The sequence below is a fragment of the Primulina tabacum genome, chromosome 4 (assembly GCF_025594145.1).
Source record: "Primulina tabacum isolate GXHZ01 chromosome 4, ASM2559414v2, whole genome shotgun sequence".
Lineage (NCBI taxonomy): Eukaryota > Viridiplantae > Streptophyta > Magnoliopsida > Lamiales > Gesneriaceae > Primulina > Primulina tabacum.
Window position 1 is genome coordinate 46228112 of NC_134553.1, and position 25053 is coordinate 46253164.

At 32.4% G+C, this 25053-nt stretch overlaps 2 protein-coding genes across 2 annotated transcripts; one reads left to right on the plus strand and one right to left on the minus strand.

Moving 5' to 3' along the window:
- Window positions 1-538: 538 nt before the first annotated feature.
- Window positions 539-4834, minus strand: LOC142543465 (uncharacterized). Its single transcript, XM_075650758.1, has 7 exons — window positions 4408-4834; window positions 3349-3489; window positions 2903-3270; window positions 2049-2292; window positions 1783-1875; window positions 1182-1382; window positions 539-966 (listed from the first exon to the last, which is right to left on the minus strand). Exons 1-7 carry the CDS (start codon window positions 4720-4722, stop codon window positions 754-756), a joined length of 1575 nt encoding a protein of 524 aa, XP_075506873.1. The 5' UTR covers window positions 4723-4834; the 3' UTR covers window positions 539-753.
- A 10680-nt stretch (window positions 4835-15514) lies between these two features.
- On the plus strand, window positions 15515-16527 carry LOC142542055 (uncharacterized). The gene is made up of 2 exons (XM_075648502.1): window positions 15515-16204; window positions 16483-16527. The coding sequence occupies exons 1-2, from the start codon at window positions 15515-15517 to the stop codon at window positions 16525-16527; spliced, it is 735 nt and encodes a 244-aa protein (XP_075504617.1).
- Window positions 16528-25053: the final 8526 nt, after the last annotated feature.

Below are 25053 nucleotides of genomic sequence, written 5' to 3' on the forward strand. Positions count from 1 at the left end.
ACTTTTGCTTTCAAGTAAAAAATCTTGCGGGATGGAAAATGCAGGTTTGCTTGAGATGGGCATGTGTGCAAGGAATTGGATTGTTGGTGAAGAGTTTCAACAGATAGAGAATGAAGCAAAATGTAGACATATTTGGGTGGTCTTTAAGTAGGGAAGAAGTTGATGAGATTAATAAAATCCCACAAGGTAGAGCATGTCTTGGATTGGATTACACCTCAGTCTGTGGCCCTTAAAAGACAATTGAGGAACTTTGGGATGGAGAAATTTGATTACTTCAACTTCATATATCTTGATACAAACTCACACACAATGAAATCTAGCAGCCCAAATCCTTCTAGGTGACTGGAGAGAGATACCATAGAGATGTTACACTTCATGTATGATGATGAATAATTCTAATATACGCGATATGTACCTTCAACCTTTTGACATTTCTCAGTCCAACTATATCCATATGGGTACGATGGTCGACAAAATATAAATTACAAGACGTACATGCATGGTAGTTTTAAGGGGATAAGTGGCAACAAACTCACGCTTACTAAATTTGATTTAATTGCAATAACAGAAAATAGAATGTCACGAGTCTTGAAACCTTGTTGAAATTCTCAAGTGGAACCATACGCTACATATTACATTCATTATAAGTGGAAACTATAGAGCTAAGTGGGGAATATATTACAAGCTAGCACTGCAGTACCAAACCCGATTTTTTTGTGTGTAAAAATCAGATAATATGCAAAAGTTCAGCAATCAGCAACGAACAGGCCTCTCATAAGTTGGGGGCAAAGAAGGGCAATTCTCATTCATATTGGCGTATGGCTCCAGAGTGTTGTAAAATGGCAATTCCATTTTATACTCGCCCAATAATTGGCAGAAAGGGAGCTGATCCTCATCATTGTTGCACCAATTCGGCAAATTTGTCTTGTTGTTTTCAAAAATCTTGAGCATGTACGCGTCCTTTATCTGCAAATGGACAACAGAGATTATAAGATAAACAGGAGCAAATCCAGAAATATGGGGGCAGAAGTGGAGAAGCGGGGGAGCCAAATGAATTTTGGAGATAACAATGACAAAAAGTCAGTATAACTTCTCAAATTTTATTCATCCAAGGGGCCAGATAAACAGAATCCTTTACAGGAACAGTGTATGGAGCATGTAGCATAGGCCATAGCACTTACCGTAAACTCAGTAACTTGAATTGAATTGGAAATTGGTCCAAATACTCCAGCTGCTTTATACATAGCGAGAATAAATGCCACGCATGTTGTAGACTGCCCATCACTGTAAACCCATTCATCTTGTTCAGGAACAGTGAGTAGTTGATCGAAAGTTATGCCACGTTTTTCAGTCTCGGTTATAATTCCATACAAATCCAGATCCTACAAAATTGTAAAAACAAGAGCTGAGACATCTGGCAACCGTTAAAACTGAAGTTTGGGATAACTTTATCATTGTTCCAACATGTTTATCTTCCGAGAGAGGTCATTAACAGAAGCAAGAATAACTGCACATACGAGTTTGCACAATCCAGATTTTTAGCGGTAATATTAACTGAAGAAAATGTGAAAAACAAAATTGAGATTGTCATTTCCAGTTCAACAATAAATTTACCGCAGTATAATCATCATTGGATTCAAGTTTAGGCTTGGGTGGGTCATTTGTCATAATAATCAAATTACTCTATGCATACAGGTTTCAAGTGTGTATTATGTCCTTCAGAGACAAAACAGCAAAAAGACAGATTAAGATTTCAGTTTTTTTTTTAAAAAGACAGGTGACCTCGGTCCCAAGTCGCATATTAAGAGCTTCATTCCACATGTTTGCAGCATATGTTGGCTGCATTCTGGTCCACATAGACATGACAGAAATGACCTGCAAACAATCTTCTGGTCAGGAAAAACAAGCAGTCCTCGTTCTATTCTTAATTAAGAAATAAAGTCGACTTCAGCGAGTTATTAATGAATCAACATTAAGATGCCATATAATTGATGGACGACGATAATGTATGAAAAAAATTATTCAAGAGCGGCATATGAAAAGCATACCAAGTGAGCATCTAGAGGTGGGGGATAATTGTCAGCTACAGTGTCTATCCAACTAAAGATCATGTTGTGATAGCCATATGGCTTGCCTGACATCTGCCGAGCATATTCCCAGGCTGCGGAGTTATTAAACCTTGCACGCACTTCTGGATGTAAGGGCAGCAAAGCAATTTGTGGATTGGAAGTATCCTTGAGCGCCAATTCCCACCAATCATCCCAGGGAATTACAACAATAACTTTCTTCGCTCTGTAGGAACAAGGAGAGCCGTAGCAAAACAGCATAAATATTCTAACGCAAATAACTCTCAAGTATCATAAAACCTTAAACCGAGAAATATGAATAAATTATTTAAGCACCACAGATCTCAAACTCAAAATCCTTCTATTAATGTTTATATAAGATGACAAACAAATATTTCCTAATTGCTTTAACAAATGAAAATATCAGATGTAACAATAATTTCCTTGACATGATATCCTTCGCACTGTGATGTATCTCACGTGTCTTTACTCCAAATTTGCAATTTCAGCTTTACAAAGTTAAAGCACAATTAAGGATATTAAAGGGAAAATAACATTGCTATTACATCGTATTGCAACTTATTTAAAAACCTGTAATGTTATTTTCATCTTCCAAATTCCAATACTATCATGTTTACCTCACAGGAAAGATATTAACGACATAAGTTCTCGGATTAATGCTTTTGTTAGTAAAAAAGAAGGAAAGAACTGAAATTCGAGTGTCTAGGACTCTTCTTCATTGACATGTTATGAAAATGTGTAAACTCTAAGCTGAAAATAGAGAGGTCAGTGTAATCAACATTTACATACAGCAAGAAATATATTACACACTGCACACCTTTTCATTCTCGTGTCCAGACTCGCCAACCCAAAGATTACCCAACTCATCCTTCAGGCATACAGCTGTATGGCCAGCAAATGCACCAGTGACCCACTTCTCCAGTGTCTCAAATCCACCCCATCGTCCACGGATCTTTGAAACAGCTAAAAAGTCTCCAGAATGCACATCTTCTGGGTCGATGGTAGCACGGGATAGTTGATGACGTCTTTCAAATGATGCTTGCATATGTTTCTTGAGAAAAGCCAGGTTAGCATTCTGTCCCCAACCAGTGTTGGAAAACAGAGGCAGTACATCAACCATGGAGAGCAGTGTCCCAAGCATTCCTGAAGGCATAAGAAACACCGAGATCCCATGTTGCTTTACCTGCTCAATGGGTTCCAAATGTCAGCTTATGCTAATCAAAGTTATCATATGCAAGTAACTACTAAAAACAACTCGTACATATTCCACTTCAGCAAGTTCCTCCCAAGATTCAATTTTAAGAGTGTGGTCTCGGGCAGAAAAATAGTAGTCCCAAGTAACCCTATAAGGCGTAGCAAATACATATAAATCCATGCATGTCCAGCTGTGGGCTGCAGCAGTCTGAAAAAGGTAATAAACAGTTTAAATGTAAGTAGAACCTCGATAGATAGACACTAATATTGAAAAAGGAAAAAAGATCCTTTCCAACGGATAGCGCATGGAATTTGATTCACAGGCTCCAATATATGCAAAAATACATATCAGAAGATCCAGTATCTACAACCTGCACAGGTCTTATGGAATAACTACATGTCTTAACAACAGCCTCAAATTGAATTTATCTCTGCATTCGGAAATCAGAACAAATAATACTAACAATAAGTAGCAGAATTTTCATGAAGCATCAACATTATTCTGATTTTTACAAAAATCAACGAACTCTTGTATCAGGCATAACTCAACAAGCAACAGTTGCCAACTCAACCACGTCATTATCATAAATCTACCCATTTGGCACTTCCCCAAAAAATTTCATTCAATCATTCATCACCTCCTGAACTTAATGATCATCGATAAATCTCAAACAGTGCCCATACCACGAACTCTCATTTCCCAAATCCTATTTTTAGTCTTCAAACTGAATTACACACTGCTTGAAAGATTTAAGCAAGCCATACAAACAAACATAGATAACTCAAATGGATTACCAGAGGAAAAAGACACGTCTTTTCTGCAGTTTTATTGTTTTCAATTTAAGCATTTCTTGTTAACAAGCCGTTGTTCCACATACAAATACTCGCACATGATACCTCAGTGCACATAAATAAATCCCAATCAAACCAAAATTATTGTCCACTACTTCAATTTAACAAAACCAGTGTTGCACCAGACAAATTCACACAATCAAACCAGCATTCCAATTCATAAGCATATCACAATTTCTACTCACATCGCACACATTAAAAAAAAACCTGATATGCACGTATGTCTATATATATATCCACACACATACATATATCTAAAAGAAAGATCACAAACCGATAGATGAATAAGGCCGCCCCCAATCCCTCGATCACCGGCATCAGTGAAGTCAATCTTCGCCTCGTTATCGAAGAAGCAAGCACCTTTCCAGTTAATAGACCCATTGCTCGGCGCCAATGATCCAATATACTGCGGCAACAAATCCACAGCACTGTGAAAGTTGTTAAGGACAGGCCAAGAAATCTGACGCGGCAGCACGGGAAGAACGTCGTTCACTCGAAATGGGACTTTCAGTGCATCCCCAAACTCAAACCCTAATCCAAGAAAGAAGATCATTCCCAGAATCCATGATATTTTCTGAGAATCTAGCATAGTTTTGAAGATTCAAAGGAATGAATTGAATCCGAATTTGAGGAACGCAGTTTGATTTCATCTAAAGATTTGATCAGATGCGAGCTGTGGATTTTTGGAGCATTTTTATGGGTGAAATGGTCATTTAACCATTTTACCCAGGTGTCAAGTTTCGAAGCCCAAACGCCTTGACGCTTTCAACGTCGCATATAAATTTCATTAATGACTTACCAAATTAGGATAATAAATTATAATTTTTTTATTTAGTTATTTTTGGATATTAAATCAATTTTTTTAAAAAAAATAACGTAAAAGTTATGGATAAAATAAATAAAACGTCTATTAAAGAAATATCAATTATTTATTATTTTTTTCAAAAAAAAATTACACGTTGTGGTTATGATATGGTACTTGTCAAGTGGTTAATATAAGTATGACAAAAACTTGTGCGATACGGTTTCACGGGTCGTATTTTATGAGACAAATCTCTTATTTGAGTCATCCATGAAAAAGTATTAATTTTTATGCTAAGATTATTACTTTTTATTGTGAATATCGGTATGGTTGACATGTCTCACAGATAAAGATTCGTGAGACCGTCTCACAAAAGACCAACTCATATAGAATAATGCAAAATATTAGCCTTTCAATCAGGTTTTGAAAATAAGAGGTAAAATATGAATTTTATATAATAGTTTCTGATTTATTATTTTTTTCAAATTATCCCCACACTTCCTTAAATTGTTAAAAACGGTCTATGGTTGTCTCATTTTTCCTCACGCTTGAGAACTCTAATTGCGGGTTGAAAGCTAGAAGGTCATCGACTTCGATAACGCAAGCCTGTTGTATAGATGTCTAACACAAAATTTATTTTCAACATTAAAGATAGCAATGTTACACTGTCGGAATCGGCGACCTCATCCAAATTTGTCCTCGTTCGATTCCAAGTTTCAACCCTTTCAATCATCACCGACAATCGACAAGGAGCAGTTAGGGTTATCAAATTTGGGGGAAATGAAGTAGGGGAGATATGACCATCGATCGTTTCTAAAGCTAAGGGGAGATTGGGTGCATTTGACGACATGAATTCAAATCGATTCATTTAAGAAAGTCCAGGAACGAATTCAGCCGAAGATGGATCGTTTTAGGAAAAGTGATAAACAAAAAAGATAAAAATAGATATTAACTTTTTGGTACTAACGGAAACTTTACGACATGGAAGAAATTATGCATTTTAAGAAAGTTTAGAAAATAATTCGGCAGACCAAATAGAAGAAATATCATTTCGGGAAAAAAGACAGACAAAAGGCTCAATTTTTTCTCAGTTTCAACATAATACAATCGGATCTTACATTCAACGTATACAAAAATAAAAATAAAAATTATAGGTAGTGATGACCTCGAAAGGCTCTGGTCATCTTTAGACTCGGGCAAGAAAGGAGGATAAAAAACAGGATAGATTCCAAGTTGTTCTCGAGAAACTGAATAGAGCCTTGACATTATCAGATAGATATATAAAATTTGAGCATGAGTAATTTAAAGATATTTTGAAACAACAAAATCCGTCTTCTTAATAATTTTGACATGAACTTTGAGGATAATTATCTTTGCTACTCGCCTGGAAGTTTCTTTAATTAATGTACTTTTAGAGGAAATTGGGTAGAACTAGAAATGCCTACTTGTTTGTTAAGGGGGGAAACAAGAAGAAGAAATGCCTAGTGACATCATAATTTATGACACGCTTGCTTCTTAAAATTCTACTGGAATTTTTTTTAAGCTATGACCGAAAATGCACACAATCATAAACATTTAAACAAGTTAATCAAGCGTTTTAAAACTCAACCAATCACTGAATAAAAATAACTGCAGTTACAAAATCTTAAAATGTAATCAATCTTCTAGTCTTCTATTTTAAAGGAGAAACTCGAGCGTAATACCAAAAGTCTGACAACTCAACAACGTAAAATAAGATTCAAAGTCATTTAAAAATATTGCTTAAAACCATGACATCATCATATTATGCGGAAGAATGCAAGGTCCTCAGGTTTTCACGTGCACTCCCAAGTCAGCCTACTCAGTCTTCAGCGTCTCCAGTCTCCTCAACCAAAATATCACATGCATCAATCACATCTAGTGAGCCTAAAGACCCGACACACCTGAACTAATATAACAAGTACATATACATATCATGCAACAGTGAAAAGTACTGTAATTAAAATAAATTTCATGATCTTAAAAGCATAAACTTAAACATAACATGTCAAAGCATAAATGTATCCATAACATATCTCATCGTATCAATATATACGTGTTCATTTTCTTTATTTGAATTCAGATCATTAGTTGTGACTTTCGTATCAGCTCTAGTCGATGGATCCATCTACGTATAACCGCGGTACCCCGCGTCGGGGACGTCAACAACAATATTACTCATCCACTGAGCTTTGACCTTACATGTTTGTGTTCGTGTTCGTCACAACCAACTTCCCTCTTTCAAAACATGTCATCGTATTCATCACTTATAAAAATCATGTATATGCATACATTTTCTTAAAATCAAGCATGTAACGTATTTTTCGTAATTTCCATAAAAAGTCATGTCCATGATAATATATATATTTAAAACATGTAATTTTGTGATCAGGGTGCTGTGAGGACTGCTAACTAAACCTAGGTGCAAAATGACTATTTTGTCCCTGGAAATCCTAATTGACCATTTTACCACTGAACCTCAAAATTTTGATCCGAAGCCAACTAGTCCTTAAAACACCTCAAAACATATATATAATCACTTCTTAGACGTAAACTCAAGCTCATGCATGAAATTCAATAATTCGTTTTAAACTTTGACCGAGGTCCCGGTTTTAATCTCAATTAATTCAATCTGAATTAACCCAATCCGAATTAACCCAAAACTCGACCAAAGTTTCCCAAATTTAAATTGTGACTTAACCACACATAACCAGCCTTTAAACCGCATCGGTCAGACCACCCAAGACCCTCGAACACAATGGGACAGCGGCTGAAAAACACTACACACGGTGGCCGATACCCTAACTTGCTCCTAAGCCCTAGTTCTCGGCCCTAACCCCAAACCACCAAGACCAGGCCCTAACCACCCAACCTAGGACCCAGACCAGACCCAAGAGCACCTGCCTAGACCACCCGACGCGAGCAAGACCCACAGGAATGCACAAGATCCCCGCGCGATCCACCCTCGGCCAACGCGACCAAGCCCCTAAACTGCAGCCCTAAGCCTTGCGACCAGCAGCCCTTGGGCCACTCAAGGTTCGACTCAGACCCACCAGGAACCGAACTCATGCTTGGAGTGTGCCCATGCATCGCCGCCCCTTCATCCTAACCAACCGAAGCCCCAAGCTTCTCAAATACCCAACCCTATCGATCCTCCCACAAAGCACCAAGTCCAATATTGACTTAATACTTAGACACCTTCCAAACCTGCTGCAAAACAAGCCCCTAACGACGAGAACTGGTCAGCCCTTAGAACCAAGCAAAACCGTGAGGAGCAAGTGAAGAAAAACACAAGTTTCATGTGAAGGCCATGTAAATTCGATGCATAATGATAAATAGATAAAGTATCATGCAAAAGCATTCATCATACATACCGTAGTGTGATCGATAAGAAAAAGAGGGTATATGGGGTGCCTTAATAAGAAAACATATGTGAAACTATGACCAACAGAGTGAGGGACGAAACACCGGAGGACGGGGCGAGGAATCTATCGAGTTTTCTTGCAAGAAGTGGACCAAAAGCTGCTGGAAAAATTCGTGATACTGCTGAATAATGGGGACGGGGCGGACGAGAGGTTGTGAGGGTGGAAATAGGGTTTTGGGGTAGGGATTGATACAAATAAAAGATGCATAATGAGCTCTAATTAAATTATATGAGGACAAGTAGGTGTCTAGCTCATAATATTTTAATATAGGCATATTAAGTCCAAAAACACACTCGCAAAATATTTCGTTTAGGTATGTTTTTGAAAATAATATCTGAACTCTCAAAAAGTCCCCCGGCTTGCTAAAATTTGTGTACCGGTTTAAAATATGATCCGATGAGTAAAAAAATACTCTACAAAAGCCCATTTTCGAAAATCACACATGCATATTTACACCATATATTAAATAATTAAAAATAATTATTAATAAAAATAATTTTTCTTAACTGTCCCCGATCTCCGTTCCTTGTTCGAGCGTTAAATTGTGCTAAAAGCCCTAAATCATGCAATATTAATGAACCAAGAATTAAACATACGTATTTATGTTAAAATAATTCATTTAATGTATAAAAAATAATTAATTAAAGTACCTAGAAAAATTGATGACTTGCATGCACGTGGTTCATGTAGATCATTTAAATTTTTGGAACGTTACGATTTATTTTATTGAACAGCACAGCTATAGCCCCTGTCAATAAAAAAAAATATTTTTTTTATTTCTATATGAAAATTGTTCGCTCATTTGGATATAAATTTTGGTTACACGGCTAATGAGCACAGCAAAACGAGCATTTATTTGATTTGTGCGATGAGACGATAAATGAATTATAAAATGATCATATATATTTTTAATTATAATTATTATGAAACTCGAGTCCAATATTAAATTACGTTAGGATATGAAAATGGGATTAAAAAATAACTATGCTTAAATTCAAGAATAAAATAAAACGACATTTTTTAGTATTAAAAATCTAAAACAACTCCGAATACTGTGTTTTTTAGTTTTTCGAGATTTGTAATGCTAATATCTTGAAACATTCGTTGTGTCTAGACTTGTTAAATTATGTCAGGTCCGTCGGATCGGCCCGCCCCGTTAAAAAAATTGAGTGGGTTGGATTGATAAAATAGCATACTGTTTGAAGGCGGGTCTAACGGGTTGAGCCCGTTTAGGTTGCAGGCAAAGACGGGGAGGGCCTAAACGGGGAGGGCTGGCCCGTCAAATTAGGGTAGAATTTTATATTTTTTATATAAAAATTACAATAAGTCTCATGTGTCTCCATCATTCTCTTATCTTATTTTTTTCCTTATTTTTCTCATGCGTCTCGCCTCCATCACTCACTCTGGTAAAATCAGAATCTCTGTTCTAATGTAGAAGATCAAGATTGAATGGAATTTAATGATAATTGACTTTATAGTATTTGTTTAATTTCTTCATGTTTGGTTTAAGCACTTTACTTTTTATGGATTATGTTGTATGCTTTCTTAATTTCTTATTTCAATGTTTTTAAGGTATTTTATGAAACTATTTGACTGAAATATATTTTTTTCTATGTTTACTGTGATATTGTGTAGCATTTTTTTCTTAAAAAAATAAGCGGGTCGGCCCGCCTAACCCGCGGCCCAAGGTGGGTTAGGCGGGTTGGCCATTTAAAGGCTCGCCCCGTCCCGCCTAATGGCGGGTTGACATGTCTATTTGTGTCTTAGTAGATAAATTACGAAGATAGTGGCCACCGTACCAGGGTAATATTACATTAAATATAAAAAACCCAACCTTTTGGTTAAAAACCAAAATTGAAACATTTGTAAAAAATATATAAATTTGTATAAAACATGAAAAAATTAGAGTTAGAAAGGATTAAAGATTTAAAATTCAAAATGACGTTAATTCAAAAACTTCATTGCATACCCAAAGTAAAGTATTCAGGCTTTGTATTTTTTTGAAACTAGGTCATCGTAACGCGACATAAAGACCATTTAACGGGGCTACTAAGACTCATGTCTTTCTCTTGGGCGGGTCATCAAATATATATATCTTTATTGATTAACTAATTTATAAACACTGGAGTAAATCTAAAGAGATATAGCTTTCGCACGAATTTATTTTTAATCGCGATCTTTTGATTCAAACTTTATTCAAGTTTTGCCGAGGAAGAAACACAATATTTCACCTTGACTTGGTCAAGAAAACTTGAACGTTAACCAATGTAATTCCTATCTAGGATGAGACTAATTCGGCGAACATCCGGTGTCAAGTGTACTATATTTGAAGTGCCAGAATAACAAATAAATTATTTAAAAGTAGAGTTTTTGTTATATACAATAGGTTCTCACAAAAATTACATGTTAAAAAAGGAAATAAATGTGAATTGATGTTGTATTTAATAATGTTCTAATTTCTAAATCATTAAATTACTTTATATTTAAAAAAATTTATATCCTTATTGATTTTGAATTAGTATTAAACAAAAATATATAAATATATTTATATATGTAATTAAAGTGACAATTTAAAGTAAAATGTGAGATTACAAATATTTATTATTTCGTTAAAGATAAAATTATTCGAGAAACTTAAATCTACAATGACACACAAAATAATTATGAACCGTACAAGTATTTACAATTGTTTTTGTAATTCATTAAACAAATATTATAAATAGAAATATTTGAAAAAAAAATCAATTATATTAAAATTTGCTACAATATTTTTTTAAAAAAAAATATTACTATATATAACAACTCTACTTTTATTTCCTTAAAACGTTTCTATATACATTGATAGTTTCGTGTACAGAGACAATTATATATATGTGTGTGTTACGATATTTAAAAAAAAATTAGAAATAAATAGTTTAATTAAACTGTTTGTCAACATATTTACGAAAAATTACTCAAGATATAAAAAATAAATTAACCTAAATTAGTTTGAGTAAGTTTCATGTGAGATTAAGTTTTCTAAGAAGATTAACTAATTATATAGTTAGACTGATAGAGTATAAAATATATACTGATAGCCAAACTGATTCAAGGATATTGATGAAGTCCAATTGTTAGTCTATCTAAGGCGATTAGTCAATCCAAATCAAAATATTCCCTGAAAAATCAGTATAATCGGTGATAAAATATCATAGACAAGCTAAAAAAACAGATAAAATTTTCTCTACCAATAGTCAGTGAATGTTAACAAAATGTCATGATCCCACGTGCTACAAGGATATTTCAAAAATGACGATGACGTGACAACAACATATGTATTTGAAAACACATATATCATTTTGAAAAGATTACCACTGCAGATTAAAATATAAATAGTGCTGCAGATTAAAATATAAATAGTAGCAGTTGAACAAGATCTGAATTTTACACGGTTACACTATCTATCTCCGAGTTTTTGAAAATCAATTGATCTTCTCTAAAGAATCTTTCTGCAAGCCAAACTGAAAAGCCAACACACGCTGATAAGTTAATATATGATCATTTTGATGATTGAATTTGTGCTTTCTTGTGAAATCTGTCTAATTGAGAGCAAAAGTCTTATTGCGCAAATCATTGTATATTGAAGTTTATTAAGAGTTTCAGTTAGTCAATGGTAAGTCATACTAGAGTGAGTGATTTTAAATTTTTTGTAATTACCAAAGTCTTTTAGTACTATTTTTCGTAAGGAATAAATGGTGACGTAGGAGTATTGAAGTCTCCGAACATCCAAAAACAATGTTGTGCTTGTTTACTTCTCAGTTTGCATACCGTAAATAATATCCAGTAGAACCCAACTGATTTTCTTGATAAGCCATTTGTTTGAATAATCTCAATCAGTCTACTTCCGCACAGTTTATTATGATTAACCTATTGAGAACTCAACTGATAAGAATAAAATTTCAGTGTTGTTAACACAACCGAAATATTTGTCGAGATAAATTTATTCACTATAACTAAATTATTTCCGATCCTAATAAATATTTTTTAAAATGTTCAAAAAATAACTAAATTTTTTTTATCAAAATTTTCATCTAATAAATGATTTTTTTTATTTTTTGAAAAATATTTATTTATTCTTTGAAATTTTGATAGACAAATAATATATGATTTTTTATATATTTTATATTATGTTTATTAGTAACATTTTCACTCAATCAATATATCGAATGCAATGATAAATAATTCGATTTGACGTCATGATTATTATCCTTATTTGAATATGATCTCAAATGGTATACAAAAATATAATAATTAAATATATTCATTATATCAATAGTTTTAGATAATTATTTAAATGCTCATACTTATTTATTGTAATACTTTGTGCATCGTACGGTTAAGATATTAGGATGTTTAATAGTAAAGTAGCCGTTATGGTTAAAATATATTGCAAATTGTCAAAAGTATATGTAGGTGGTGATGCATTATTATCGTGGTGCTACAATTATCATATACCAACGAATGACACACACGATATGTATGTAAAATAATGACTATTACGTATATGAATCTCTATCATGATCATCAATATATCGAGTTGGGTCATAATTTTTTTTATATTTTTAAATTATTATTTAGATAAAGATAATACACTTACATTAAATATGTAACTTATAGATATAATATATGAATTTTTTATTTTTTAAAGTGGATTATATATTATAGTTACGAGTAAATTATATGAAAACATTAATTATCTAATGAATAAGATATTTTCGTAAAAACTAATTAATATCACAATTAGTAATTTATTTATTTGTTATGATGATTATTTATGTAGTCTGATAAACTAAATGTGTTAAAATAAAAAATTTGGGAACTATGTTTAAAATTTTTTAAGATCTTGAATTCAAATTTATGAAAAATTATTCGAGTTTCGATATTGCAGTCGGTTGTTATGGGTTTCATTTTTGGTCTCCAACTCATTTAGATTTTTATATCTACTCGCCGTTTTGTTTTGTAATCTTTTATTAAAATAATACCATTTTTAGTTTATTATTCGTTACTTCAATGATACTATTGTCAATAATATAATTCAACTTTTATTATTAAAAGTTTTTAATAAATTAGGTTAAGTTTGAAAATTATTGAATAGTTTGGTATAGTTGGTTGATAATTGAATAAGCTAAAATGATTTAACACGAGGGGTTGACCGCATAGGTATTTTAAGGTAGACAAAACACTGTGTGAGACGGTCTCACACGTCGTATTTTATGAAACGGATCTCTTATTTGGGTCATTTATAAAAAAATATTACTTTTATGCTAAGAGTATTACTTTTTATTGTGAATATCGGTAGAGTTGACCCGTTTCACAGATAAAGATTCGTGTGACCGTCTCATAAAATATCTACTCTTTAAGGTAAACTTCCGGCATAGTTAAATGTGTGTTTGGTTTTTGTTAGACTAAAATTTTCTACTGTAGTCTTACATTCAAAAAAAAAAAATGTTTATGCAATCTCTGGACCCGATATATAATTGTTTTTCAGATGAATTTTGATACAAAAAATTAAAAATCTTGAGCATATATATGACATCGCAGAACAAATTATTTTAGATCTGATACAAAAGATAAAATTTTGAATATAAAATTTGAACAACTGTATTAATATCAACACTTACTACACTTGTTTGTATGCTCAAATATCATATATTAATACCCGGTCCGAAAGAATTTATACTGAAATATCATATATTACTACCGTATATTTAATATTTTATACCAAAAATTTCATCCGGAAAAAACATATATCATTAATATCAATTTTTTTTATACATATGTGGGTAATCAGAATTTATATACCAGTGTCATATATAAAATATTTAGTACTCAGATATCATATATTAATATAAGATTTTCAAAGTTTTGTACCGAATTATCATCAGAAAAATGTGTCAATAATATTAAAATTTGTTATACATGTTTGTGTACTTAAAAATTATATATTAGTGTCATATCTAAAACACGTTGTTATGAATTATCATATATTTGTTTCGAATTTTCAATGTATTGTAGTGAGTTTCACCAAAAAAAAACATATGCGGGCCAATGAAGTGCAGAAACATTTTCTTGGTTAATCAGATATTGTAGAAAAAAATCGGTCTAACAGAGACTGAACACACATTTAATTATTGAGATGCAGATTATCCTTTGCTCTTAATTTAACTAAGGGTGGGGTAACAAATGGTTTACCACTGGGGGGAAGGAGATACTAATTAAATCGATTCTTCAAGCTGTTCCCAGTCCCACCTTTGCTATGTCTTGCTTCAAGATACCCACCCTGGTATGTGATAATATTGAACGGGAATGTGCGAATTTTTGGTGGGGAGTTGATAATGGCAAGAGGAAATTACATTGGTGATCTTGGGATTTCCTATGCCAACCTAAAGGTAGGGGAGGCCTTGGATTCGGAAACTAGCTGAATTTAATAGAGCTTTACTAGCCAAACAATTATGGCGCCTCATTCGGTGTCCTGACTCTCTAGTTGGTAGAGTTTTGAAAGGAAGATACTTTAGACATGGTCCGGTGTTACAAGCAAGCTTGGGCAATAACCCCTCATACATTTGGAGATCGATCCTATGGAGTAGAGAAATCCTGTGAAGGGCTTAATTTGGAGAGTGGGCGATGAAAAAAGTATTAATATCTTTGAGGACCAATGGATACCAAGCATGCAAAATAAACTCTGTGATTCAAGCGCTACCTGGGATCCAGAACAGTCTGTTAGTACGCTGATTCGGAATGGAGGATGGGATAAGGATTTGATATCAGCCAGATTCAATCCTTATGTAGCAGGTGAAATTCTCAAAATCCCATTGCATGATACAGGGTTGCGTGACTCCTTATTCTAGATATATGATGACAAGGGCCGGTATACAGTAAAAGATGGGTGCCGACTTCAACGTGGGTTATTCTTAACTCCAATACATCAGTCGGTGCATCCTAATGAAGAATGGTGGTCCTTTATTTGGAACCTATTTATTCCACCAAAAATACGTATATTTTGGTGGAGTATCTCACACGATTGTATTCCAACGAACCAGAATCTTTATCGGCAACATGTGCCGGTTAATGAATCTTGTAGTTTGTGCAACTTCCCGATGAATTCAACGTGCCATGCTCTTTTTTTCTGTGCTGCAATCAAACATTTGTGGAAGAACACTCTATTTGCTCATGTCCTACGAGGTGGCTCACAATCTTGCACCTTGGAACTTTGTGTGTGGTTGAAAGAGAAATTAACTAAGTCAGACTTTGAGAACTTTGCTAGTCACACATGGGCGGTTTGGCGAGAGAAGCAAAATTTTCTCCATAGTGATAAGAAGAAACTACTAGCAGTTGATGTTTCCTGGAGCACAACGCTTTTATCTGATTTTCACAAAGCCAGAAACAAAGAGAAAATAGCTGATATACCTTTGAAAGGAAATCAAGAGAAGATATGGTCACCGCCAAGGCATTGCTCATTCAAGCTTACTGTGGATGCGGTTGTGAACGTGGAGAGTCACAAATTTAGTATCGGTGGGGTAGTTCGAGACAATCAAGGACGCTTGTTGTTGGCTTTTGGCAAGCAGATAAACCAACCCTTATCAGTAGTACATGGTGAATTACTGGCGATCCGGGAAGGAATTCTTCTTCTCTACGACAAAGGTTTTACTGATGTACAAGTAGCATCTGATTCTCTATTGGCAGTGCAAGCAGTCACTACCGAACAAGATGACCTTGGCTATATTGGACTTTGTGCAACAGATATCAAGGAGCGATTGAAGAGACCTGCGATCTCTGAATGCATTCATGTATGTCGATCGTCGAATAATGTTGCTCATAATATTGCTCGTTTTGCTTGTTCTTCGCCTTCACCTTTTGTTTTACCTTCAACAAAAAAAAAAAACTGCATTTCGGGTGATCATTATTATTATAATTTATGGGGAATTTCCAGTTTTGGTCATTCAAATTTGTTTATTTGTTATTTTTGGTTTTCTACATTATATTGTCGAATTTCAGTTTTTATTCGTTATTATTGTATTTTTTTTGTAATTTTAATAATTTTTTTAAGCATCGCTTACAAATGCAGTATCACAACACCTACTGTAAAAAAAGACCAAAATCGTCAGATTGAAATGTACATGACCAAGAATCAATTTTGACAACATAAATAACTTCCAAACTTACAAATACACAAACATTCAAGATGGAAGTCACAATTTCGCCTTTATTTTTTGTGATATATTGTTATATGATTTAAGTTCATGATGTATTAAAAAAATGTGGCATACATGATAAAGATCTTTAAAGTATTTTATCTTGTATTTCCACGTAACAAATAAATATAAATTACACTCGCGCGCATGCAGATTCACAGTCAAATTGGATTCAAAATTCTAACTTTTTATTTCTGATGAAAAATCACCGAAAATCTTATAAATGTGTTCTCGAAATTAAAGTGAATAATAAACTTATTTCATCACAAATTGTCACTTCATAATAAACAACTGGGAAACCCACCTGATGGGTATAAGATCAATTATTTGTTGGATTAATAAAATTAATTGGGTTTAGGCACTATTGATGTCCAAAATATTGATTATACTTGCAGAAGCTCAAGCCCATTAGATTCTCTTAAAAATTTATAAATAGAGGAATTTCCGAACAATTCAAGGTATGCTCTCATTTTTATAAAATTTCTCTTGATCTCTGATTTTTCTTTGAACTGGTTACTGAATTGAGCGTCGGAGTATCTATGTCGGGAACCCTCCCGACGCCCACTTGACGAGTAGTTCGTGACGCAGGTGATGTCCCACAAATTAACTGTGTACTGTCTACGTGGATCCGTTTACCAGCCAGATGAGCTCATTTACGGGCCAAGTGAACTAGTTTGCTAATCAGTCGGATCTCTTATACGCAGTCTACGTGACTCGTTTATTTTAGCTGCATCACCACCCAAATTTCCAATTAAAATTAATTATATTACATACACAACATACACTCATACAGAGTGTCACATATCTTTATTTATGAGACGGATCAACTTAATTCAATTTCCTTTTAAATTGTAAATCAAGTTGATAAAACTAAGGAAAAACGAAATTTGAGATTATATATATTTGTTTTTTCTAATCCAAATTCATACGCAATCTCCCGAGTCTCGATTCCAAGCCCACTCACCTAACTTATTTATGAAAAATAAATTTGCCATCAATCAATGTGAAGCGTGAAAACGATGTCGTAACATCTCAAAGTGGGAGTATGCCCAATATCAAAGAAAATTTGAAAATAAATAAAAGTAAAATCATTTTTAAATATAGGGTATTAATTGGGTTGACTTGGAGTAAACAGAGACTTCAATATTTCCCACCCAAAAGCATAATAAATTTCAACAATAAATGTGGTAGCTCTCTCTTTTCAACTACCTAATAACGAAATTGTCTAAATTAGCCTTCTTGTTTCTTCATGACTTCGACTAAATTTAGTCTTTTCGCGAAAATATATTTTATTTGGGTGAAATGATTTTGAACTGAGAGAATGATTTTTTTAAACGAAGAATTTCGAACGACATCATTTAATGAAAATTCGAAATTAATAAAAAGTTTTTAGTTTTGTGGAAAGGGATTTCAAATCCATGGATTTCAATTAGATCCAATCGAATAAAATTGATTTAAAATTTAGATTTTGTTGAAAATAAGAGTTGAAATTGAACACTGAAGATAAGAGTTGAAAATATTGAAAATTAGTTTGTGATGATGTATGTAATTATTTATTTATTTTTGGATTATTTCCAAACTAATTCTATAAATAAGTCTCTCAATTTGTGAAGAAAAATACAATTGACTGGAGAAAATTTTTATAAAGTGTGTGGTTTAATATATTTTGTGAATTTGAGATTTTTATTTTTTACCGTAAATTTTTACTTTTAACAAGTTATCAGCACGATACTCGAAGGGTCTCTATATTTTTTCAAAACACAAGAAAAAATGTAACAATATTCGAAAGTTTTACTGTTTATTTATTTTTATTGTGTATATATTTAATATATAATATCATGTTATTATATAATTACTATATAACACAATAATATATATATATATATATATATATATATATATATATATATAATGTCACAATATTATATAAAAGGAGTCCCTAACACCTCATTATAATAATTTGATGTGATATACATAATTATTTAAACATGACTAACATTATATACATCATATTTTAAAAAAACAAATTTACATATACATACGTTTATTTTTTTAAAGATTTTGTAACGCTCATAAACGACTATTTTTTACCATATCAATATGATTTACAAACACATTCAATCGCTCCAAATTTACTCTTCCTCCTTAAAAATTTTCTTCATCAAAATTTTTGAAGAAGAAGATGATGATTCTTTCAAGGTTATTTTGTATAATTATTTTGGTTATTATACTCACTAGTCTTGTATTTATCGGAGAATATCTGTCTCACGTTTTTTATTTATTTTTAAGAATGCTTGTAATTATAATTTATCTGTTAGTTTGTATTGTCATATTAATAGATATAAAACTTAACTAATAAAATGCATTGTTATTTTTATAGTATTATCATGTCAAATTTGGCAAATCTCAAATTTGTTACGTTCGACATTACGGGAAAAAACTATGTGACATGGAGTCTCGATGTAGAAATGCATCTTGAGTCGTTAGGTCTAAATCAGACCACTAAAGAAAATGGTATCTCATCATCACAAGAAAAAGTAAAAGCTACGGTATTTTTGAGCCGACGTCTTGATGACTGATTAAAATGTGAATATCTCATCGAAAAAGATCACATGACGGAAATGATTAAAAGAAAGATTTGAACATATATAAGGGAAGTTATACTTTCGACCACCCGTGATGAATGAAATACGTTAAGATTCCAAGATTTAAGAAAGTTAGTGATTACAACTCGAGAATGTATTGAATAATCTCGCAATTAAATTTTGTGGACATGAGGTTACGGAATCAGAAATGCTTGAAAAAACATTTTTCACGTATCAAATATAACTCTACAACAACAATATAAAGTGCATGGATTTGCGAGATATTATGAACTTATTGCATGTCTTCTTGTGGCGGAAAAGAACAACGAGCTGCTAATGAGAAATCATTAGTCCCCACCCACTGGATCAACAAAATTTCCAGAAGTAAATGTTGTAAGTAAAAATGAATTTATACCTGGAAACCAAAATCAAAGACAAGGTTTTAGTTGAGGTCGAAATCGAGGTCGTGGTCGTGGTCGTGGTCGTGGACGTGAAAGTGATCGTGGTCGTGGTCGCGGTCGTGGTTTTGAAAACATTCGAGATAGTTACTTCTATAATTCATCTCAAAATGGCGTCACGAACCATCCACTAAAGACATCATGAGAACATAACTATTATTGAAAATCACTCAAAACGATTTAAAAGTTCTTGTTTTAGATGTGACACTCCAGGGCATTGGTCCCAAATTTGTCGAGCCCTCGAGCTCCTTTGAAAACTCTATAAAGAATCAATAAAAGAAAAAGAAAAAGAGATCAACTTCATTGAACACTGTGACCGTTTGAGTGATTCAACTCATTTTGATGCTGCAAATTTTCTGAATGATTTCTCTGAAAATGATCAATATATTGATGAAATAGAAATGTAATTTTTTTCATGTACTCATATGCTACTATTTTATTGTGTAATTATGAAATGCATTATATTTTTAAATAAATTACATGTGTATTGTCAGTAATTTTTTCATTGCATATTTTTTTTTAAGTTCAAATATGAAAAATGCTATGAACAAAGCTAAACAAAGAACTAATCTCATGGAGGTTTTCATACATGATAGTAGTAAACGCACATTATTCTCCGAGATAAAATATATTTCTTGGAACTAAAATCAACAAAAACAATGGTGAATACAATATCAGGTCCTGTAGACTTGATCAAAATTTGTGGTAAAGCAGATTTTTTGTTACCTAATGGTACAAAATTTATGATCAATGATGCTTTGTATTGACCAACATCGAAAAGAAATATATTGAGTTTTAATGACATATTCTCATGGATATGATACTCAGACAATAAATGAAGGAAATGAGAAATATACGTGTCTTACCACATATAAATCAGGAAAGAAATATGCAGTTGAAAAACTATCAATGCTCCCTACTGGATTGCATCATACACATATAAGTCTAATTTAATCAAACATAGTAGTTGATAATTCTTCAATATTAATAAACTGACATGATCGATTGGGACATCCTGGTTCAACAATGATGCGAAGAATTATAAAAAATACACATGGTCATCTGCTGAAAGACCAGAAGATCTTTCAAAATAATAAGTTTCAATGCAAAACATGTTATCTTTAAAACTTATTATAAGACCGTCACCAGCTAAAACGTAAACTGAATCACCTATGTTTCTTGAACGTATTCATGGTGATATTTGTGGGTCAATTCATATACCATGTGGACCATTTAGTAATATCTTATGGTATTGATCGATATCTCAAGCGGATGGTTACATGTATGTTTATTATCAACTCAGAATGTGGCATTTGCAAGATTACTTGCTCAAATAATAAAATTACGGAATCAATTTTTCGATCATACAATCAAGAAAATTAGACTTGATAATGTTGGTGAATTTACTTAACAGACTTTCAATGATTATTGTATGTCAATGAGAATCATTGTTGAGCATCATGTTGCTCATGTACATATACAAAATAGATTAGCTGAATCATTGATTAAACGTCTATAACTGATTGTTAGACCAATGATTATGAAAACAACACTCCTTGTTTCTATATGGGGACATGCAATTTTACATGTTACTGCATTAATTCGCATCAGACCAAATGCATATCATAAATACTCCTCATTGCAGATTGCCTTTGGTAAAGAACCAGACAATTTTCATCTGATAATTTTTGGATGTATGGTATCTGTGCCTATTGCACCACCTCAACGAACAAAAATGAGACATCAAAAAAGATCAGAATTTGTATCGGTTATGATAGCCCATCAATCATTCGATATCTTGAGCCTTAGACAAGCGACGTATTTATTGTATGTTTTGCTGATTGTCATTGTCATTCTAATGAGGAAATCTTCTCAATGTTAGGAGGAGAAAAGAAACATATCGAAAAGAAAATTACATGATATACATCATCTTTGTTACATTTGGATCCAATAACTAAACAATGCGAAAAATATGTACAACAAATTGTGCATTTGTAAAGAATAAAAAATCAAATACCATATGCATTTACAGACACAAAAGGGGTAATTAAATCATATATGCATATTGTAAATTCCCCTACTCGAATTGAAATTCCAAAAAAATAAATTGAAGACACTCATGATGTCATAAAACGAATGAAGTGTGGAAGACCAATCGGTTCTAAGGATAAAAATCCTCGAAAAAGAAAAAACACAATGATCACAAAATAGATAATGATATTCTGACAGAAATACATGATGATGAAAATATTCTGTCAGAACCACAAATTGATGAGAATGGTGAAATCTCTATCAATTATATTAATAATGGAAAAATATGGAGCCGAAAAGATATAAAAGAAATTGATGAGATATTTTTTTGTAATGTGGCATTTGACATCATAAATGACAATGAAGATCATGAACCAAAATCTTTTGGTGAATGTAAAAATCGACGGACTGGATAAAATAGAAAGATTTCATCCAGGTTGAATTGGATTCGCTAAATAAACGTGACGTTTTTGAACTTATAGTTCTTACACCTGAAGGTGTAAAACCTGTTGGGTACAAATGAGTTTTTATTCGAAAGTGAAATGAGAAAAATGAAATAGTAAGATATAAAGCTCAACTTGTCGCACAAGATTTTTCTCAAAGGCCTGAAATTGTTTATGAATAAATCTATTCTCCTGTTATAGATGCAATTATGTTTCGGTATTTGATTAGTTTGGTGGTATCTGAAAATTTAGAAATTCCTTATGGATGTTGTTACGAATTACTCATACGGATCACTCGATAGTAATATCTATATGAAAATCCCTGAAGGATTTAAAATACCCGAAGCACAAAGTACAAAACCCAAAGAATGTTATTCTGTGAAATTGCAAAGATCATTATATGGGTTAAAGTAATCAGGCCAAATGTGGTATAATCGGCTAAGTGAACACTTAATAAAAAAATATATGCAAACAATTCAATACATCCCTTACGTTTTCATTAAGAAAACAACATTCAAATGCGTAGTTATTGATGTATATGTTGATGATTTAAACATCATTGGAACGAATAAGAAAATTTAAGAAGTTGTGTTGTACTTTAAGGAAAAATTTGAAATGAAGGACCTTAGAAAAACAAAGTATTGTCTGGGTTTGCAAATTGAACAAAAAGAATGTTGAATATTTGCTCAACGGTCAAATTTTACATAAAAGATCCTTAAACGTTTTAATATGGATAAATCAAATCATTTAAGTACTCTAATAGTTGTTAGACCATTAAACATATAAAATGATCCATTTCGTACATGTGAAGATGATGAAATTATTATTGGTCCAGAACTATCATATCTAAGTGCTATTGGTGCCCTTGTGTATCTTTAAAATTTTACAAGACCTGATATATCTTTTGATGTAAATTTATTGGCAAGATTTAGCTGACATCCATCAAAGAAACACTAGAACAGAATTAAACATATATTCAGTTATCTACGAGGAACGACGGACTTGAGACTTTTGTATTCAAAAGATACCAATTAAAGTATAATTGGTTATGCTGATGATGGGTACTTATCTGATCCACGCAAGGCACGTAACCAAACTGGATATGTATAAATACTTGTGGAGGCACTGCAATTTCTTGACGTTCACATAAACAAACACTCGTAACAATTTCATCAAATACCGCCAAGATTATTGCACTACATGAAGCAAGTCGTGAATGTGTGTGACTAAAATCATAACCCAACATATCCAAATCTCATGCGGATTATCATTCGACAAGAAGCATGCGATACTATATGAATATAATGATGAATGTGTGATCAAATGAAAGAATGATACATAAAAAGCGACAAAACTAAGAATATTCCCCCTAAATTTTTCGCACTCACCCAAGATCTTGAGTAGAATAAAGATATTGATATTTGTTACATTCAATCAAGTGAAAACTCATCAGATCTCTTCACAAAGACACTTCCTACGACAATATTCAGAAAGGATATATATAATACTGTGATGCATAATCTACGAAATTTGTGAAGAATCGTTCGTGTTAACATGAGAGGGGGTTTACATGACTGCGGTCTTTTTTCCTAACTATGGTTTTTATCACAATGTGTTTTCCTAGTAAGGTTTTTAACGGAGCATTATAAAAACACGTAATGAAGACAATCATTGTATCATGATCATCATCACAATGAGGAGTGTTGAAAATAAGAGTTGAAATTATCGAATATTGAAAATAAGAGTTGAAATTATTAAATGTTGAAAATACGAGTTGTAAATGTTGAAAATTAGTGTGTGGTGATGTATTTATTTTTGAATTAGTTCCAAAGAATTCTATAAATATGTCTCTCAATTTGTGAAAAAATCACAATTAAGTGGTATTAAATTTTATAAAGTATATAGTTTAATATATTTTGTAAATTTAAGATTTTTACTTTTTACCTTAAATTTTTTCTTTTAATAGATTTGAAATTATTCAAACCTAAATACATATTTATAAATTATATAGGATTACAGTTTAAAATATAGCATTGAATGTGATATATTATGTTGATTTTGATCGATAGTGTTCACCCGGTTGACTTCAACCCAGGTCTACTTACTGAAATTTTACAAACATTCAATGTGTAATTATTTTAATTTTAATTTTCAGAATAATTCTATGAGACATTTAAAGGTTGTATTCATTCACATGGTAAAATGTGAAGCACCACGATTCTACAAACTATATCAAAGTTAATATCACGTGTTTGATTTCTATGAGTTATAATATGATGTGATTTTACAAAAAAAAAAAAAAAAATAAAACTATATGCAACTTTGTTGATTTTATCGGAAGATATTTCAAACTTTATCGTCATCACATCTCACTCAAAAAAATACAAAAAACTTAGAAAAAAAACTTAGAAAAATAGCCTAATTCAAACTTTTTTTTAATAAAAAGTAACCCTCTATGGTGTAATTAATTATATTACATAATATTTAATTTTGTAGGGTTGACATGTCTCACAGATAAAGATTTGTAAGACCGTCTTACAAGAGACCTACTCTAAAGTTTGACCAAGATTACAAACAATACAAGTTTTTTTATAAATATTTATTCCTTCTATATTTGGTAATTATCATATTTATCAATGAAATATCAAAGGATTACTCCGAGATTAGTTCAATAGCATGTATTCGAAAACAAGAAATATTAATAAGCAAATAACTTTGTGTGGACTTTCCTTGTAGGCCACAAAAAATGACATTTTCAATGTAAATTGGTTAAATACGTTCTCACGGAGTCTCTCCCTTTTGACTTCCGCGTTATCACTTCTCGATAAAAGACTCTATTGGTCATACCGCAGCGTGTGCGCCACCTTTCATAGCATGTTGGAAAAACATATATTTTGGGAAGATTACAAAAATTTGTGTGAGAGGGT

What these genes read in the sequence shown, in the direction of transcription:
- LOC142543465 (XM_075650758.1), bottom strand. Translation starts at nt 4,722, where the DNA reads ATGCTAGATTCTCAGAAAATATCATGGATTCTGGGAATGATCTTCTTT. An exon ending in GCGGCCTTATTCATCTATCG is followed by an intron (nt 3,490 to 4,407) that starts GTTTGTGATCTT and finishes TACCTTTTTCAG; the next exon opens with ACTGCTGCAGCCCACAGCTG. An exon ending in AACTTGCTGAAGTGGAATAT is followed by an intron (nt 3,271 to 3,348) that starts GTACGAGTTGTT and finishes CCCATTGAGCAG; the next exon opens with GTAAAGCAACATGGGATCTC.
- LOC142542055 (XM_075648502.1), top strand. Translation starts at nt 15,515, where the DNA reads ATGAATTCAACGTGCCATGCTCTTTTTTTCTGTGCTGCAATCAAACAT. An exon ending in CGATCTCTGAATGCATTCAT is followed by an intron (nt 16,205 to 16,482) that starts GTATGTCGATCG and finishes TTACAAATGCAG; the next exon opens with TATCACAACACCTACTGTAA.